Source organism: Marmota marmota, unplaced genomic scaffold (genome assembly GCF_001458135.2).
Source record: "Marmota marmota marmota unplaced genomic scaffold, marMar, whole genome shotgun sequence".
NCBI lineage: Eukaryota > Metazoa > Chordata > Mammalia > Rodentia > Sciuridae > Marmota > Marmota marmota.
The window spans coordinates 9,087,359-9,107,270 of NW_026000020.1; the positions used below are offsets into that span (position 1 = coordinate 9,087,359).

Here is a 19,912-nt window from a genome sequence, read left to right on the forward strand (position 1 = left end):
CACAGAAAAGTGATGTCCCATTCGTTCTACTGTCTTTCCTATTCCCATCCCCCTTCCTTCACCTTTGTCTAAGCCAATGAGCTTCTGTTCTGCACCCCCTCCCCCGTTTTTGTGAGTTAGCATCTGCATATCAGGGAGAACTCTTGGCCTTTGGTTTTAAGGTAAAATATGTTTTATAAAAGATCAGGAAATGATCAGTAAAATTGTTAAGGATTTTAGTGAAAACTTTGAATTCTCTCTACAACCATGACTCTTAACTTTTTTTTTTTCCTGCTGTGAACAAAGGAACAACTAGAAGAGAAGAAGTTTATTTGGGGCCTCATGGTTTCAGAGGTCTCCGTCCATAGACGGTTGGCTCCATTCCTCGGGAACTGAGTGAGGCAGAACATCATGGCACAGAGTGTGATGGAGGAAAGTGGCTCAAGACTTCACACCAGGAAGCAAAGAGAGCTAAGTTTAGCCCACAAAATACATACTCCAAAGGCACACTCCCAGGGACCCCCTCCTCCAGCTACACCTTGCCTGCCTGCAGTCACCACTCAGTATTCCCTATCCGGGTCAGTGAATTGAGCACTGATTGGATCAAGGATCTCACAGCCCACGCACTTCACCTCTAAACCTTGGAGCATTGTCTCACACATGAGCTTTGTGGGACAGCACACATCTGCACCACAACGATGACTCTGAGCCTGTTGGTTGAGGGGCTTTTCACAGCCAATTTCAGAAGAGTGAGGGGGGGCCCTGTTGGTCTCATGGAATCTTAATGGTTGGGCAGGTGATCTTGCCAGTCCCCTGCCTAGCGCAGGTGCCCTCCAGACCCCACGCACCTGTGGCAGCTTTTCAGAGACACTACTGGCCAGTGCCTTTTATCCTCTGTCCTTCCTTGTCCTCGTATGTAAGGTGGAGATAATTGCTGGACCTCCCTCATAGGGACAAAAGTATTAAATGAGCTACTATGTGTGTGCCAGATAACATCTCATCAGGAAACAGGATTCAGTCTAGGAGTTTCAATCCTCCGGGCTTGTTATTGAAGAGCACTGCCTGTTATAAAATGTTCCATCAAGTGAGATAAACCTTCTTGCTCATCGGTGCTCCTTTAGAGCACCATAGGTCAGCTCTGCACCCACTTTCCCTTCCATTAGTTATCTGTGGGACACAAAATGTGGGGGGAAAAGATGGGAAGGAAAAGCCAGGAGGGTTTAAAAATGCTGAAGGCATCCAGTGAAGTATCCATAGTAGGTCTCAAGATAATCCTGGTGGGTGGAACAGCTTCCCATTGCTCTCAGGAGACAGACGCACAAGCCCTCGCAGGGCCGCAGCTTGGTCTGCTGCTTCAGCCTTGGGTCCCACTACTCCCCTCCTGCTCGCTGCTGTACAGGCAAGGCTTTTCCTTCAGTTCCTTTCCGTCCTTTTCTATAGGGAACTCAACCCCTGTTCCTCCTTTCTCCTAGTTGGTTATGGTCATTTTTTACTGTATCAGCTTTATTGAGATATTATGTACCATAATTACAATGTAAAGTTCAATTTTAGAACATTTTCATCAGCCCCTAAGGAAACCCTTTCCCCATTAGCAATTAGCCCCCATTCCCGCCTCCTCCCAGCAAACCACTCATCAACTTTTTATTTATGGATCTGCGTGTTACGGACATTTAATACACATGAAATTGCATAATATATTACCCATCATGAGCTTCTTTCACTTAGCTCAGTGTTTTCAAGGCTTTTCCATGTAGTGCTCTATTCTTTATTATGGCTGGATAATATTCCATTGTATGGAAATACCACCTTTTATTTGCCTTTCACCAGTTGATGGACATTTAGCTCACTTCCACTTTTTGCCTCTTGTGACGAATTCTGCTTTGAACATTCATCTACGAGTTTTTGCTTGGACATGTTTCAAAGCTCATGGGTGCATGCCTGCTATCATTTGTCCCTTTAACTCATACTGAAGTTTAATTGCCAGTGTGGCAGTTGAGAAGGATTCATCTTTTTCTGGTGATACTGGGTTAACTCTTGAGGGTCTGGATTGGTAACCAGGACAGTGGTCATTATAAAATGAGCCCAGCCCTCTTGCTGCTCTTCTGAAGGCGCCTGCCTCCCCTTCTGACTTCTGCCATGTTGATGAAGAAGCATGAGATCCCCACCAGATGCGGCCGCATCTTGACTTCTCAGCCTCCAGAATTGAGCCAACATGAAACTCTTTCCTTTGTAAATTTCCCAGTCTCAGATATTCTGTTACAGCAACAGAAAATAGACCAAGACAAACATTTGAGTGGGATTACCAGGACCTATGGTAAGTCTATACGTAGCCTTTTGAGGAACGGCTAGACCATTTTCCCAAAGCAGCTGTGCTGTTTTTCACTCCCACCAGCAGTGAAGAAAGTTCCAGCTTCTCCACCTTCTCAGTAAACTTGCTATTGTCCATCTTTTTTATTATAACCACCCTGGTGTGTGTGACATGCGTGGTCTCCTGGTGTGGATTTCATTTGTATTTCCTTGATGGCTAACAATGTTGAATATCTTTTCCTGTTCTTATTAGTCATTTTATGTCTTCTTAGAAAATGTGTCTATTCTGCTCCTTTGCCCGTTTTAAAAATAGGTCATTGTTTTGTGCAGCTGAAACAGAATTACTCCAGACTATGTAACTTGTAAAAACAATCAAACAAAAAAACAGAGACATATTCTTACAGTCCTGGAGGCTGGGAAGTTCAAGGTCCTGGGCCCACATCTGACAAGTGCTGTCTTGCTGCATCATCCCATGGCAGAAGGTGGAAGGGTGAGAGAAAGTTGTGCACATGCACATGCAGGAGGGAGGGAGAGGGAGAGAAGAGAAAAGGAGGGGAGAGGAGAGAGAGAAAGAGCAGAGAGAAGAGGAAGAGAGAAGAGGGACTGAACTCATTCTTTTGTCACCTGAAATAACAATGTTAGTCCATTCATGAGGGCAAATCCCTCATGATCTTGCCACCCCTCATAACCAGTCCCACCTCCAAAACCCTGGTGCATTGGGAATTAAGTTTCCAACACGTGAACACAGTCAAATCATAGCAGTCATAATCTTTTCCTTTTTCTTTTTCTGGATGATTAGAGATTGAACTCAGGGGCACTCTACCACTGAGCCACATCCCCAGCCCTATTTTGTATTTTATTTAGAGACAGGGTCTCACTGAGTTGTTTAGTGCCTCGCTTTTGCTGAGGCTGATTTTGAACTCATGATCCTCCTGCCTCACTGCCTGAGCTGCTGGGATGACAGGTGTGTGCCACCGTGCCGGGCAGCAATCATTTGTCTTTTATGATGGAACATTCTTAATTAGCCCTTACCCATCCCTCAGTCTCAGGCAAGGCATCCTTTCTCAAGGAAGGTTTCCCAAGACCCACTTTGGGATTAGCTTGATTGTTTATCTTTCTCTCTTCTGGTCTGTGAGCTGAGGGCGATATGTCCATTGTGCATGGCATGAAATAGAAACCCAGCAAATATCGATTGAATGAGTAAGGCTTTCTCCCTTTGAAGACTCTTTCAGTACAGTAACTGTGCTATGTACAGTGGCTATGAGGCCACACGATGTCCGCTGGCTCTTCCAGCACGTGTGTCTCCGTTTTGTCTGCCTCTAGACTTATCGTTAGAGTCTTTGCTAAACACTATGACAAATTTCAGAACACAATATAATGTAGAAGTTGGAAATCAATAAGCATGGTCAGCTTGAAGTCAGCAAGGATGGCTGACCGGCTGGCCAAGAGAATCTACCTGATGGTTTCTAGAATGTCTGCCTTCACCCAGGGTCCGTGCCTCTGCTCTGTGGGTTCAGGATTCTGGGCGAAGAAAAACAGAATGACAGAGGAAGAGAGTAGCCGAAAAGCAACACAGTCCACGAGATTAGAGCTCAGTAGTGATTCCCAAGGTGGTTCTTTCCCTCTACGTTATCCTAGATTCACAAGAGTGTGAATTAGGAGATAGTGAATTTTAATTTCCAGCAGGGCTGGGGTGGCAGGTCACATCCTCTTGCCAGGATGTTCTCTTCCCGGACACCAGCTGATGGTCAGGAGTTCCTTTAGCTATATGGGTCAGAACAGGAGGAGTCCTCTATCTGATCTGAATGCCCATGACTTTACAACCCACAACCCACCATGGCCACCACAGAGATAGCCTTGCCGTGGCACCAAACAAGTAGTCCTGGCAAAGATGGAGACAAGTCTTGGCATGACTTGCCCCTCCTGATCTGAGGCAGAGACCTTGTGCCTGCAGTGCTTTAAAGACATCTGTGGAAAGTCTCTTCCAAATCATTGCAATAGGCCCATGTCAGGAATGACCGTAATCTCCGCAAATCCTCTCTTTTCAGTTTAGCAACAGTATTTTTCTCCATGAGAGGAAGAAATGGCTCTGTCACCTATTAATCAGGGAATAGGGGCTGTGTGGAAGGAAACAAGTTCCAATTCTTGGTGGGAGGAGAGAGGAGGGCTCCTCTGGAAATCAAGGCCTCTTATCTTGCTAGTGGCCAGAGTTGGTTTGGAGGCGTGGAAAGATGGGAGGATAAGCCAGAAACAGCCCACTTGTGTTCTCCTTTCCATAGGCCTCTCTCATTTGAGAAGTGCAACACATATCTGTCCGAAGAGGAAATCCCAAGGCAGTGTCCCCCTGCCAGGCCCACTGTGTCCACCTGCCAGGCCCACAGTTTCTGAGAAAGGCACAGGTGTGTATGTAAAACGGGGCGCTGTCTGCTGAGCAACCTGTTTGCCGATGGGCTGCCCTAGTGTCCCCGTGGCTGTTGGAAGGCCTCTGCTGAATTGGTAAGATGTCCATCCTCACCTCTCCCAGCCCTGGATTGGCTTGCCCGGGTGGAAGCTGCTGTTAGCCTGGTCATGGGACTATGTTTGACTCTGGGAACACCTTCATCCAGAAGTTCCTAGCCAGGGGGAAGCATGAGCGTTGCCTTTGGAACTGAAGAGAGAGCACAGGGAGGGGTAGGCGGGGGAGCAGGAGGGGTGGGTCTGCTCAAAGCCCCATTCCAGAACGACTGAATCAGAGGCCTGGGCAGGGACACTTTTGAAAAGGTCAGTGTTAGAGAAGCCTACACACGCTAAGGCCTTCATTTAACGCACTCTGGGGGCTCAGCCTCTTTGTTCATAAGGTCTTATGGGACCGTTTATTGTTTATCCATCAGCTACTCTGATGGAAAAACAGGAAGGATAATTTTTTTTTTTTTTGATGTTGCAGATTGAACCTGGGGCCTTGTGCATATGAGGCAAGTGCTGCTCTACAAACTGAGCTATATCCCCAGGCCAGGATATAAGTTTTTGAAAAAAAGGAAGCACGGGTACTCTTGGTCAGTGAGAGTGGAGGATAGGAAAGGGAACGAGAGGGAGAGCATCGCACTCACCTGAAAGATAAATTAACTCATAAGAGCTTAAGTAAACCTCTCATGCCAGGGCTGCTGAGAGAGGACTCCAGAAAAGGCCACTCTCATTACACTAAGTGGGGAATGGAATAGGGACGCCTCTCTTTTTCTTATAAATTACAAAAGACTTCTTTACTGGGGTATAATTTGCATACCTTGAAATTCATTCATCGTATGTATAGTTCAATGAGATGTTTTCAAACAACAAAAATTGTTTGTTGGTGTTTTGTCATGTAATCATACATGCACTTAAAATCATGAAAATATATAAGCAAAAGGCCAGAAAATTTATAAATTATTCAATCATTCATAAAGAAGAACTGTTAACATTTTGATGTATATATAGCCTTCCATAATCTTTTTAGATATAAATAATTTTAAATAAAACAGAACCACCTGGTAAAAATGTTTGTAACTTATCTTTTGACTTTATAATATACTTTGAGCAAAATTAAAACATGCTTTTTAAATTGTAGATGTCACAAGCTAAGAGGGAGAACTAGGGTATTAGATAAGAGAATCAGAATTCAGAGCAATCTAAACACCTCTTGGAGCCAAGTTAACCAGGTTAAATGTAATTGGGATACATTTACAGTTCTGAAGTTAGGTTGGAAAGCCACAGGTCTTAGATGTCTACAAATACCTTACCAGTAAACAATGTCATTTAGTGTTCAAAAGACTAATGCCGAGGCGTCTGAACAAAGATCCCACTCTGCGCTGTGCTGAGCTGACCATGCCAAGTATTATTTTCAATCCAACGCAATCAATTTCATGAAAGATTGAAAGATTGACAGCAAAGTCAGTCAAGACTGGTGAGTGCATTCAGCTGAGACCCCCTCACATTTGAGGATCAGCCATGGGTCCACAGGACATCTTAAGCCCACTGTAGGAGCTATCCCAGTTGCCCCAGTCGGTCGCTCCTAAGAGATCAAGGGCAGGTACTTTTAATTGTTAAGAGAGGCCTTTTGGCTTCTGTGCCTAGAACTGAATGGAGGGATTTGCCTTTACATCAATTTGGAAACTGACATATAAGACTTAGTAAAAGGAACTGAGCGTTTAGTGCTAAGACATTGAAGCTCATCATGGTGACTCTGGCTATAGATGGTCAGGGAGGTGGGGCACAGACTACAGAGGGCTGGCCCCCGGAGAAAAATGCTCCTGACCATTCCTACAAAGGTTTGATTTTCACTATTGATCAGAGACTCAACAGCTAATATATCTTTTTTAAGCTTTTTTTCTCCTTCTCCTTCTCCTTCTTCTTCTTCTGTAGCAGGGATTAAGCCCAGGGGTGCTTAACCACTGAGCCACATCCCTAGCCCTTTTTTATTTTTATTTATTTATTTATTTTTGCCCTTTTTTTTATTTTTTGAGACAGGGTCTTGCTAAGTTGCCAAGGGCCTCGCTAAGTTGCTGAGGCTGGTCTCAAACTTGCGATCCTCCTGCTTCAGCCTCCCGAGCCACTGGGATTACAGATGTGTGCCCACTATGCCCAGCTAAGGCCTCTTGAATTTGTGTTGCTTGCTCTGTGTTTTTTATTTTCCTATTTCTTAAAATTAAAGAGAGGTTAACATTAGAATAGTTCTAAAATGTTTCTTCAAACCAAGGGAAAGCAAGAAAGCAGGTTTTACTTAGTCTTAACCCTTGCCAGATTGGGATAAGGAAACTTGAGGACAGTTGTGGCTGCCAGATAGAACCAGGTGAGGCAGAAGGATCACAAGTTCAAGTCCAGCCTCTGCAAATTAGTGAGGACCTTTCTCAAAATAAAAAAAATAAAAAGGGCTGGGGATGTGTCTCTGTGGTAGAGCAACCCGAGGTTCAATTCAATCTCCAATTACCCCCACCTCCAATAAAATAAAATAAAATAACAAATGAAACAAACAAGAGACCCAGTCCTGGTGGTGCTCTGTATCAAGCCTGCTGATTTTCTCTGCCAGCAATAGCAAATCAAGTGAAATGGCTTATGGACAAGGATATTTTTGTTTTCATCAGTCAGGCTGGGGTGTAGCACCGCGGGAGAGCACTTGCCTAGAATGCAAAAGTTTTCTCCAGGTCTAGAGGGAGGTTCTCAGGCTAATGATGTGGAGATGGAGATAAGTTTGCCACTCTGCCTTCTCTGCGTTTTTCAAGTTGATTATGCAACTCCAACCTCCGGAGCCTCATGGAAGGTGTCTCAGGCAGGAAGGAAAAAGGACTTCTTCCACGTGACTCTCTCTTTTGTCTGGGTTGAAAATCTTTTCCGGGAAGTTGCCCCACTGGCTTGACATCCTACTACACAGAAGGAAGTCAACATGGCTTAGTCATGTGAGGGCAGCCTAAACCTGGATCTAACCCAGTTGGATTCATTCTTTAGGGCAGGGCACATGGGCTTATTTCACAGCTAATGGTATTTTCCCAGCCCATTCCTGTCTAGCTCTGACTTCTCCTGAGTTCCGGGTGCTTGTCACCCACCCATTGTACATCTGCACTTGGGTGTCCGTCAGCGGCTCCAATGACACGTCTGTAATTACCTGCATCCTACTTCACCCTGGAGTGGAGAGCTCCATTCGTCCACCAGAAATATCACTGAAGACAGCAGTGGTCATCCAGTGTCCAGTCCTGAGAGACCGCCCCTTTTGGACTCTCCTTCCTCATCATGGTCCACATTAAATCAAGTTCCCTTGATTTTAACCTTTCCAGCTCAATGTACCTTGTGTCAAGCTTTTCAAATGAATCCTTTAATTATTGTAAATAGGACTCTATAAGTATGAGTTTGTATGGGCATGAACATTTGCACAGTGAAATGTGAGTTTAAAAAAAAACTAGGAGTATTATTGTAGCTTTTTAACAATAATTTTTCCTTAGTTGTAGTTGGACACAACTTTATTTTATCCATTTATTTTTATGTGGTGCTGAGGATCGAACCCAGCGACTTGCATGTGCTAGGCGAGCGCTGTACCGCTGAATCACAATCCCAGCCCCTTACTGTTGCTTTTTTTTTTGAGGTTCTGGGGATTGAACTTAGGGACTTTTACACTCTAGGCAAGTGCTCAACTACGGTGCCACACCCTAGCCTGACTGATGCCATTTATGTACAAAGGGGAGAGAAAAACTATAGAATCTTGCTTTGGTTTTTTTTAAATGTAACGCTACATATAGTTATTTACATGAAACTTCATTATTTGCCCCTAATTACCTTGCAGAAAAACAGTAGTGAAAACAATAAAGCAACCCCCCCAAAAAAGTCCCCCAAAACCAAAACAAAAAAGATAACAACTATGTCTCAGATCAAATTTGATGCTTTATTGAATTATGATTGATAATAAGCTATCAATCGTTCTTAGGGATAATAGTGTGGTAGCATGGTGATAATTTGATGACAATTTTTAGAATCCAATAGAAATGTCAATTGTAGTCCTGAAAATAAAGTTTAGGTAACATTGGGTTTGTGGTTGCCAAAGCTGAGTTCCTCCTGTTTTACGTAGTGAGACTTGATGACAGGTGAGGTTGAAAGATAGAGAATGCTCAGGCAAGGCGAAGGGCAGAGGAGTGAAAGACCGGCCTAATTATTAGCTCACACACACAGGATAATAAATATAAATTTATTACCATAATTACAGGGCTCCCAGGTACTAGGATGCAGGGCTGTGTGGCTATGAAAAGCCCAGCCAGGACCAGCGTGTCCTGATGTAGCCACACCTAACTCAGACTGAGGACCTTCGCTGCTGCCGAGGATACCTCGAGGAAGCAGGGAGTGGCCATAAATATAATAATAACTTATAATTATCTTAAATATGTTAATAAATAGACACATACATATATATAAATAATACTTCATAAATAACATTCCAAGGTCTCTCTTTCTTAAGCCCAGCTTCAAGAGGTAGTTTACTAAAAAGGACCTCACTCACTGATTCGTATTAAAAAAAGCCATTGAGGCAGAAAGATAAAGGTATTATTCCTCCCCTTTAAAAAACCTTTTAATTAATTAACTATTTTTTTGGTGGGGAGGGTCCTGGAGATTGAACTACTGAGCCACATGCTCAGCCTTTTGTGTTTCATTTTGAGACAGGGTCTTGCTAAGTTGCTGAGGCTGCCCTTGAACTAGAGATCCTTCTGCCTCAGCCTCCTGAATGGCTGAGATTACCGGGGTGCGCCCCGGTGCCTGTCTATTCCCACTCTCTTGAAAACAATAAAACTGAGGTCCCAGAAACTTATCCTATTTGATTAAGGGTCCAAGAACAACTTGGAAGCAGAAGGGACATAGAGGGAATGAAGTCCTGGGTCTGTGGCTTCTAATTCCAAGTGCTGCTGTGTTTTTTTCTGCCTTAGTTAACCCAACTGTAATGTGGGTAGAATCTTTTTTGGTAGCCACAGTCAGTAGCCCTGTGGCTCTCCTTAAGAATGTTATGAAGAAGAATAATTAAAATGATTGGTACTCTGCAAAGTATAGGGTGTTCTCTAACTAACAAATAGCCTCCTATGTCAGTGCTTCTCTTACAAAGAGGGTAAACATTCATTTAGAATTACAAAGGCTCAGCCCATTCTCAGCACGTGACTGAGAGTAAAGAATTCGACTCCTTCATGTACACGGTACATACGGACTGTCACCACCTCACAGAGGAGTGAACCCCACCGCGGAGGCTGGTTTTACGAAATCTGGAATTCTGTCATCGAGGGGAGGCCCCTGGCCATGTGCACCACACTGTCCTCCTTTGTGGCAATAAGCAGCTCGGGATGGGCGGCCGAAGTGAAGTAGTTCATGTCACTGTGACTTTCCCAGAAGAAGATGAGGTTGGTGTCGCTCCCTGTGATGGTTTTTGGTGTCTCTGGCATCTCCTGTGATAAAGAGAACCGAATTCTGTTAGAGGACAGGAAGATGCTTCCCAGGGGAGCAACCCTCTAGGACAACCCTCTAGGACGGTGACTCCAACGTGACCATGCGGTTTCTTCATTCATTTGCTCATGAGTCAGGCATTTCCACATGCCTCTCGGAGGCCTGGCCCCACTTATTCACAGGAGTTGATTTTCTTAGTTAATTGGAAAGAAATTTTAATTAGTCATGACCGCCAATGACACCGGTGTCTCACTGTGTCGGGGAACTGGGGAGAAGCATTGATTGCTGTCTTCACCAAAGGCCTACGGCGGGGATTCTTAGCCCTCTGAGCATGGTGACCTCGAATAGTGTAAGTCACACCTTAGGGGGGCCATTTAGCATTTAGACGACATTTATTTCCATATTTAAGTCAAAAAATTAAAGGTTAAACATACACAAACACCTTCCCAGTTATTCCAGGAACACAATCCTTTGAAAAGGATCTCTTTAGACTGAGCTCCTCCTGTGAGTGAACCGACACTGGCAGTACTTTTATGGAAAAATGAATTTCACTTTTCGAGTTGAGACACTTTTCCCCTACTCTCTTATTTATTTATTGGGTACCAGGGATTGAACTCAGGGGCACTTGGCCACTGAGCCACATCCCAGCCCTGTTTTGAATTTTATTGTCTCCCTGAGTTGCTTAGCGCCTTGCTTTTGCAGTGGCTGGCTTTGATCCTCCTGCCTCAGTCTCCTGAGCTGCTGGGATTACCACACCCAGCTTCCCTACTCTTTTAAATCTAAAAGAAATAAGTATTCCTCTGAGGTTCCCTTGGGGTTTTCAATGTAGGCAAAGATTTTATTTCTCAAACTTATTCCTCTCCTACTTTTGCCATCTCAGCAAATAGAGTTCCTCTTCTATTTCCTGTTGGGCATCTCTCTAACTAGGACCCATTCTAATTCTTCGCAGCCTCTCTTTTGCTCTACTGCTTGACCACAGTCATAGCCCCCAAACTGGGCTCTTTGCCTTCTCCTCTGCCTGCCTTCCAGTCTCTTCTTCACGTAAGAGATCTAAGTGAGGTCGGGCCACTGCACTGTCTGAACCCGCCTCCAGTGGCCCTTCGCTGTCCCTGAAATGAAATCCAAATCCAAGCTCTACAAGCGCTGGCTTCTGAAGGTCCTTCCTCTTTCTCACAGTGCACCAGCTCCAAGGGACCTAAGCTTCTTCGGATCCTCAGAAGACTAAGGTCTAAAAGGCTGAGGACTCTGACACACCCTGTCTCCATAGCTGCTGGCGCTATGTCTGAACAAACAGAAGGCTCCATAAGCAATACTTGTTGAATACAAAAAAGGACGAAGCTGCTGCCCTCGGCTGTGGAGACCGTTTTCATTAGAATGGATCCTATGGCAGGAGTTCTAGCCAGGGATAGGAGGTGCTGGATTTGACCTTTGCCTACTTATCAGTAGAGAGCAGCTCTGTGGCTGCAGTGGGCTGGGTATATACGTCTGTTCTCTCTAGGGGTGGGGGGTGGCAGGGATGAGGGGGATAGGGTGAGGGATGATGGTGCCACCCAGGAATAGAGAGGCACTGGAGGACTCAGAAGGCCACGGTCTGCTTCATGCTCTTAGCAGGTGATGGGTCCTCCCTGACCTCAGTTGCTTCCTTCAGTTCCTCAGACCCCACTGTCTCTATGCTGAGGACCATGTAGGATGGACCGTGGCTGTCAGTAAGAGTGGATGGAGTAAACAGATGCCCGGGGCTGGGAGCAGAGTAGGGTCAGCCAGACAGAGGAACAGGAAGCCAGAAGGCAATTGACCTCCTCTATTCTCTCTCTCAGATGCTGCTGGGGTTGCCTCTGAGGACAGGTAAGAAGTCCGAGAGAGATAGGAACTGTGGGAGGAAGGAAAGAGGACCAGGCCACGCTGCTGGGGGTGTCTGCCTGTTGGGATCCTTTACAAACCACAGGAGGTCAAGGGGGCAAAGCCGGACAAAGACAACTGACCTTGAGCAACACAGGTCCGTCTTCTTCTTGGGCACTCACGAAGAGATGCGTTTTAGAGATTCTTAGCGTTACTGGAAATTTGGAATCCTCTTTTGTTGAAATGTAGGCACCCATGTCGAATTTCACTGGTAGAGAAAAGAGCCAAAACAGAAAATCAATCCATTGTATTTATTGTTTTTGTATAAGATCATGTGTTTATTGGGGGTGGGGGTGGGGAGAGAAATTAGGTCTCCAGGCAGGTCAATATTTAATGTTTTTAGAATTTTCTATGTCAACACACTGCTCAGGGACTCCATGAGCATTTGTAGGCCCCTGTGTAGATGTTACGTTAGTGGAATGAGACCCTGCAAGTTCTGAGTTCATGAGTTCATCACGACCTACAATGGAGGGGTTTAGGAAGCTGGACCATATGAAAAGCAGTCCAGTTTTCCTGCGATCAATGTGTAGTAAGGGCTGTCACTGTGCCTTCTGGTCTGGGCGTCCCACTTTGGGGTATAACCTGGTGGGGGAAGTCAGTAATAGATATGACGGTGCTGGCAACAGAGCTACTGAGCCAACCCTGGCCCCGCAGAGCAGCACTGTTGCATACCCTGGTGCCACTAAAATGGCAAATACATAGACTGCGCCCAAATGTGCAAATATTGGAGTAATGTTAAGTAGAAAAAACAGAATGCAAAATACTCTGTAAATGTCACAGATCCAAAGCTTGTTCACCAAAGTGCTTCCAATCAGAAAGAGCCCTGCATGTCTATTGCAAACTCACCTCTCTAGATCTTTGAAAATAGTTTTGTACACTGAGGACACATCCTGTGACAAAAACAGGCTTAGCATGGAATTTGGATCTGTGTGACAAAAATCTTTGGACACTTGAATTTCATTCTTGAGACCACAGTTACAGCCTAGTGGCTGTTTTGCCCCACAACTGTGTTATCAAAGACAGCAGGACGCGTCCTATCGATGGTCAGGCTTTCTGTGGAGAATGACTGTGCCTCACGGGTGTCTGGCTCAATCTGAGTAAGTCATTAAAACTCTGAAACTCAGTTTCCTCATCTTTAAAGTCAGGGGGGAAGAATATTTGTAAGAACCAAGAAGAGAGCACTTCAGAAGGCTGTGTGCTCCCCTCCTCGACCCCCCACCTTGAGGAAAAGGCACGTCGGTCCTGCCTAAGCTTTTTACGAGGGTGATACGCTTTCTCCTGTTCTAGAGGATCTGTGCCAACCAGGATCTAGAGAGTTTTTTTTTTTTTTTTTTTTTTTTTTAAAGCAGAAAGCTTGAAAGAAAGAAGAGAAAGGGAGGAGCCAAGTTGGCCTGTTACCTTCCTGGTCCTGGTCAGTTAATGACGTAGCCTTGAGGTACTGAGATGTCGGGTCTTGGATTATACTCTGATGGAGGGGGTCATTCAGGGCAAACTCCTTTTGGATGATCCTCTTGTAGGTGTAACTCACGTTGCTCTGGAGGAGGCGAGATGCGGACCGGGGCTTGATGGGCTCTGAAACCATCAGTGCAATTTCAGAATAATGTCTACATATGAACGCAGAGGACACATGCACCTTAACATGCTAACACGAGCCTAGCCAGCAGTGCTGGAAGGGCATCAGACCTAGTTGAGTCCAGGGGAGGAAACAGAGAGATGTGAAGTCAGTCAGCGCTAGACTTCATTCTAAGAGTAGCCTTGTGACTACTTATTTGTTTCTTTTTAAAACTGATTTCTCAGGCAATAGTTGTGGTGTTTTTTTTTTTTTTTTAAGAGGTTATTTGTGTGACTTTCTCATTTTTGGTTGTTGGGAGGTTTCTAAGTGGCCAGGAAGACCACCAGTGTCCCTATCTATGTTTTCAAATGAATGCATTCTGAGATAAAAGTTATAAATTCTGAGCAGCAGAAGTGAGTTATTTTCATGTTCTTTCTTCTATTTTCTTGTATTTTTAAGCCTTCTAAGGTGAACATGTATCATTGCTTAGGAATGATCTTAAAAACATATATATCCTGTTTATGTTTCATTAAGGCATGGGGGAAACCCAGGATGATGTTAGTCAACTGAGTTAGATGTGAGGGCTTCCCGTGTACAGGTGTGTGGGCAGACTACACATCTCCGTGAGCTGTTTTCTCCTATGTAAAAGGAGGGTGTGAGGTTGTTGCAGGGCAAGGAGAGAGTGCAACATTAATAAATGAGTGGTGTTGGTCATATTAATAGAGGTAGCAGTAGTAATAGTGGTGACAGTAACAACTGCTAGCATTTCTTGGGTGGTTACTCTACACCACACGTTATTCTAGTCCAGAAGTTTGAGAGTGATGACTCACTTAATCTTTACAATCAAATGAGGTAGGAACTCCAGGGGAGAGTAAGTACCAGAGAGTAAGGAGGCAGAGCTGGTAAGGAGAGGTTACCCACTAACAGTACAGAACTACTTTCTCCCAACACTCTAAAAGTCACCTGACGTTTACAACAGGCCAAGAAAGGAGCCCAGGAGTGAGGATTCCAGCCTCAGGCCACTGCTGATCTCTCCCCCTGGAGAATGACCAGTTACCCCTCCTTTGGAGGTCAGCAGGCTGAACCCTGGCTGCCTCTGGTTATTGACTCAGACCTCTTAAGAGCTGGAGGCTGAGGACACCTTTTGGGGGGTCCTTACCTTCTTCTAGGTCGTAGGCAATGGCCTCCAGGTCGTCATCGGAGATGGGCTGATTGAAGCTCAGCCGCCTCTTCTTCAGGGTCTTCCCGTTGGCAGACACCAGCACCAGGCTCTCCTTGAAGGTGAGCTTGGATGTCTTTGAGGTTTCTGAGGTGCTCCGAGACATCAGCTTGTCCACGCAGGTCTCACCAAGTGAGTGGTAGCTCGTGGTGTAGAAGGATTTCTTTGAAGAAGGAAAAATGTCCACTGAGTGGCTATGGATGGCCGTGGAGAGCTACGTTCTGCAGACTTGGTGAGGGGGCTCTCCAGGTGGGTCTGGGACGCCACGTGGACTTTTCCCTCCCTCCCTCCTTTCTCTGTGTCTTGGGAAGATTTGCATCCCTCTGACAGCTTGAAAACGAGATGTTGTCACGTGCTACATTAATAAATGATCTCAGTAGGGGGCAGCCTTACCAGCCGGTGCCCCTTGGGGGGAAGCCTCTACTTGTTAGTGCTTGAAATACAGTCACCTCTGTTTCCAAGGGTTCCGTATTCTCAGAGCCAACCAACCTCACGTGGAGAAGATTTGGACAAGAAATAGACGTTTTCCTCGTCTTTATTTCCTAAACTATGCACTCTAGCAATGATTTACATAGCAATTGCATTGTGTCAGGGTTTCAAGTAACTTAGAGATGATTTAAAGTACCCAGGAGGATGATTTGTGGAGGTGATTCGCAAATACTAGCTGTCCCCTGTCAGGGTCCTGAACATCTGAAGATGCTGGGATTGCAGGGTCCTGGAACCCATGCTGCGCAGATGCCCAGGGATAGCCAAACTCCTCTGGGAACAGCTTTTAAAGCCAGTGCCACAACACACAAAATAGCACCTCTGGGCGAGGGTTTGAGATTTCTCTCTCAGTCGGTCTGCTTCTCCACCCAGCTGCCGGGAGGCGGGGGGCTGCCCTTCACCTCTGGAGCTGGCAGGAGAGAGGGTGACCACACCAGGTCAGGAGACAGACCCCCGGTGGAGTGGCCAGAGGGGCCATCTCAGGATGGCCCAGCTAACTGCCTAAAGACTGGCCCCGGAGCTCTTGTGCTCAGGGCTTCAGGATAGTTCTGCTCTGTCCTGGAAAAGCCGGAGAAAGTGAAGAATGCCAGCAACCACCAGTAGAGCCAGGCAAGGGCTGAGCTCCCGAGGTGGAGGAAGTGCTGGGTGACAGTCGGCTCTAAGGACCACAGCCCTGGCTCACCTGATGCAGAGACAGATGGTCCATGGTGGAGCTGTAGTCTTCATCTTCACTGTCAAGAAAAAGAGGAAGTCAGTCATTTCACTGTGCTCACTGGGCATCCTCTTTTAACAGGACACGCACGCGGCCATGACCGCTACCGTGAAAATCAGGAGTTCTCTACGGGCTCCTATACACAGCAATCCCTACTTACTAATTTGGAATTAATCATCTTTAGAACAGGCCTCGTACTTGATTTAGGCCTCACCTATGAACATGGTTCGGCTAACGACTTGGAGAGCTTTGTTGAACTTAAGCTCCTGGAGAGAAAAGAGCAACTTTTGCAACAGCAGGTAGGTCCTCTGCTTTGGTGTATTTGCTAAAACAGATTCCACGATGTAAACTTGGCAAAACATCCAGGCAACAACCTGATAGCCCAGTTTGTGTTAGTATTTACCCTGGGTAATGGGAACATCATGAAACACTCCGTCATTTTAACTTTCTGATCACCGAGATCTTTCTTCTGTATTGGAATGAGGTTTGGCTGTGTGCCTTCAGGTGCTAGAATGGCCGGGCAGCCATTTCCTCCTCCTCCTGATCAAGATCAAAATCCCTGAGAATGGGTTCTCAGACAGTGCACTGTATCAGAGCTCAGCTGAGGCCAGACCTAAGTTGATGCTGACCCCGAGTAGGACCCAGCGTGCCTCAAAGCTGACTTCTTTTTTGGTACCAGGATTGAACCCAGGGGTACTTTACCACACTGAGCCACATCCCTAGCCCTTTGTATTTTTATATTTTGACACAGAGTCTCACTAAGTTGCTTAGAGTGTCGCTGAATTGCTGAGGCTGGCTTCAAACTGGAGATCTTCCTGCCTCAGCCTCCTGAGCCTCCGGGATTACAGGTGTGCACCACGGCACCCAGCTAAAGATAACTTTTCTAAAGTGTCCATCTGCCAGCCCATGTAATTTTAGTTTAACACGCTGGATGCTTAGTTTCCCTGGGTCTTCTCTGAGTCTGCTCTGAGTTCAGGGCCAGAGTGCCTCTCCATAGCCTCTGTCTGTTGGCCCCATGTAACACCTACCTGGAGTCTAGTAAGCCTTGAACCCCTCATTAAATCACAAGAGGTAGGACATATTTTTTTTCCTGTTTTTTTATTGGTATGTATAATGACGGGAGTTGCTGTTACATATTCTTAAATGCACACAATATAACTATAATATTTGGCCAGTATCACTCCAGTGCTTCCTTTTTCTCTCCTCCTTCCTCCCTCATTCTCTTTCCTATGCTTGTCTGATCCCCCTTTGATTTTCATGAGATCCTCCACCCACTTTCTTTTCCTCTTTCCTCTCTAGCTTCCACACATCGGGGAAAACCCACGACCCTGACCTTCTGAGTCCGACTCATCTCCTGGGAGCGTGGTGCTCCCGGGACCTGCTTCTTACCTGTAGCAGTCCTTCAGGTCTTCGAACAGGTCAGGGACTTTGGCCATGCTGACTTCTGCAACAGAGAACAGGGTGCTGTCAGCCAACCAGCCTCCGGCCCTGGCCCTCGGTGGGGAGCTGGCCGCCAGGTTTCCCCGTTCTTCTCAGTCTCCTGCATCCTTTTCTACGCCCCTGCCTCCTCTACTCAACGGGAAGCTCCCTGGAGAATGTCCTATTCCTCTTGGTATTCCTATTGTCCCCAACCCAGTGCACGGCCCAGAATAGACACTCAGTGCTCAGATGGATTAAGACAAAAAACCCCTGAGGATGAAATGCAAATCCAGGGCAGAGACAGAGTGGAAAACTTTCCAGTTTTCTCCTATAGTTTTTGAGAGCTGAGGTTCCTGGAGGAAGACACAGCTGTGTCTCAGACGCCCTCCCAGGGATCAGTTTGGCTGCCCCTCAGTTCCCCATCAGTAAAACAAGAGTCTTTTCCTGGAACCTGACTGTGATTCTAGCCCTCATACCAAACCAGGGAAGGACAAGAAAAGAAGGAAGGAAGAGGCCCGAGTCTTATAGAAGTTAGTCTGAGCGTCAGCAGCCCAAGCCAGAGGTGGAGGAAGGACAGTACCTTTGCCGACTCAAACGCCAAATGACTCCCTCTCTGCCTGGAAGCTCAGTCCTGAGTCAGGCTCCCTTGGCCTTTTATAATTGACTCCTTTGAGTAGGTGTGGACTCCTCTCATTGCGTCATGGGAAATTTACAGGAACTCAACTGGCCTTGTGTGTCCATGTTCATTCAAGTTGATATGCTCCAGAATCCAATGGTAGTTTGCAAAACGTCCAAGGCTGGAAGTTGACTTGGTTCCTTTATTTATTGCTTGCTCCCTGCGATTATAAACAAGTAGCCTGAGAAAAAGGGAAGGAGGGCAGGAAGCTTATCAACTTTCTAAAAATAAATCATGGGGAGGAAGAATAAAAAAAATCCCCAAATCACAAATATAGAAAACTAGAATGGCAGGGAGCTTGGTAGCTGTACTTGGTGTTTTGATTTAATTTGTTCTCCAGGTCCCCGGGATGAATGTGAACTGGCAGGGGAGCTGGCAGCCACTGGCAGCTACAAGGTGGCATTTGAGGGAAAATGAACCATTTTTTTTTCTGAAGAGGGAGGTTTGCTTGAATCAGACACGAATCTCTTGAGTATGGAGGGGCAGCCTCAGGGCTGCGTTAGGGTAGAGAAAGTGATATTTATCACAAGAGTAATGATCCTTATACCAATGTAAATTTTGTCAACATGTGTCCCACAGAAGTGACAGAGCTTTGGGAGAGAACCCTCAGCCCCAGCCACATGAAGGCACAGTGGCCCTTGCAGAGCCAGGGGACAGGCTGGTTTTCCCTGGGGTGAGGCCATGCCGTGTGCCACTGGATGGGGAGGTGCGGAGTGGCCCAGGCTGAACAAGTGGCTCCATGTGGGACGGAGGGCAGGGAAAGGGAGGCTCGACCTCGGGGTTCCCTGGTTCTTGTTATTAAAGGCTTTTTCAGTGTCCCAAGGCCTGCCCAGCTCAGGTGGCAGAACATCAGACACTTAGCAAATCAACACTCAGGTTCCTGTTGGAGTTTAAACCACGTACATTTCAAATAAAGGAAGGGGATGGAAGGAAAGGGAGAGAGAAAGGTAAAGAGAAAAGGCAAAGGAAAGGGGAGACACAGAAATGGGGTGTCGAAGCACAGAGTCAGGATCTGGCGGCTGGTACAAGTGGTATTCGGTACCCTTTTGGTCCCGCTCAACCGTAAATGACGGGGAGGGTCTTAGATGATACCAAGGTCTATTCCATGTGTGAAATCTCTGATTCTGCTGCCAGTGTACCTGTGTCCTGATAGTTATGAACAGAGCCACAGGGATGAGTGGCACCTTGGACGGGCACAGGAAGGGAGAGAAGGACAGTAATGGGCAGAGGCTTGGTGGCTAGGGACGGACCCCGTGTGGACAGCGATGGCTGTGGACTTCCCACGTGTCCTTACCTTGTCTCCCCGTGGGGCTGCACAGAGATGCTCACCCTGGTCACCCCTGCCTCGGGCATCGTTTGAGGACAATGATCAAGACCGATTGCAGGGCACACTGTGACTGTGGGCTACTATGGAGATATAAGACAACAAAAATAATAACAATGCTAATGATGGCTTCTGTCACTGGGGAACCTGCATAGTCATTACGGTGTGCCTCAGGTCGCTGGAGAAGATAAGAGTTCTGGAAATACGTCGGTTTGAAAACTATAACATAGAGGGCACAGTCAAGTGGAGGCCGCCATGGAGGCCCAGGAGCTATCTGGTTTCTGGGAACAGAGCAGGCACCTCTTTGGTAATCCAGGAAAATACCCGAGGTGCCATCTGCAGGCACACCCAGCCTGGCCCCATCTTCATCCCTCGGTTGCTGAGAATTCCCCAGATGTGGTTGTTGAGTTTCTCAAGGAGAG

At 46.3% G+C, this 19,912-nt stretch overlaps 1 protein-coding gene across 1 annotated transcript; it reads right to left on the bottom strand.

Moving 5' to 3' along the window:
• Positions 1-8,647: 8,647 nt before the first annotated feature.
• Positions 8,648-18,297, bottom strand: Il1a (interleukin 1 alpha). The gene is made up of 7 exons (XM_015499770.2): positions 18,071-18,297; positions 17,461-17,515; positions 16,042-16,090; positions 14,814-15,036; positions 13,501-13,674; positions 12,186-12,310; positions 8,648-10,205 (listed from the first exon to the last, which is right to left on the bottom strand). Exons 2-7 carry the CDS (start codon positions 17,505-17,507, stop codon positions 10,017-10,019), a joined length of 807 nt encoding a protein of 268 aa, XP_015355256.1. The 5' UTR covers positions 17,508-17,515; positions 18,071-18,297; the 3' UTR covers positions 8,648-10,016.
• Between the last annotated feature and the right edge of the window lie 1,615 nt (positions 18,298-19,912).

Coding starts and splice junctions, on each gene's coding strand:
- Il1a (XM_015499770.2), bottom strand. CDS start 17,507: ATGGCCAAAGTCCCTGACCTGTTCGAAGACCTGAAGGACTGCTACAG. Junction 16,091..17,460: donor GACCTGAAGGACTGCTACAG/GTAAGAAGCAGG, acceptor TTTTCTTGACAG/TGAAGATGAAGACTACAGCT. Junction 13,675..14,813: donor TGCCTACGACCTAGAAGAAG/GTAAGGACCCCC, acceptor TGATGGTTTCAG/AGCCCATCAAGCCCCGGTCC.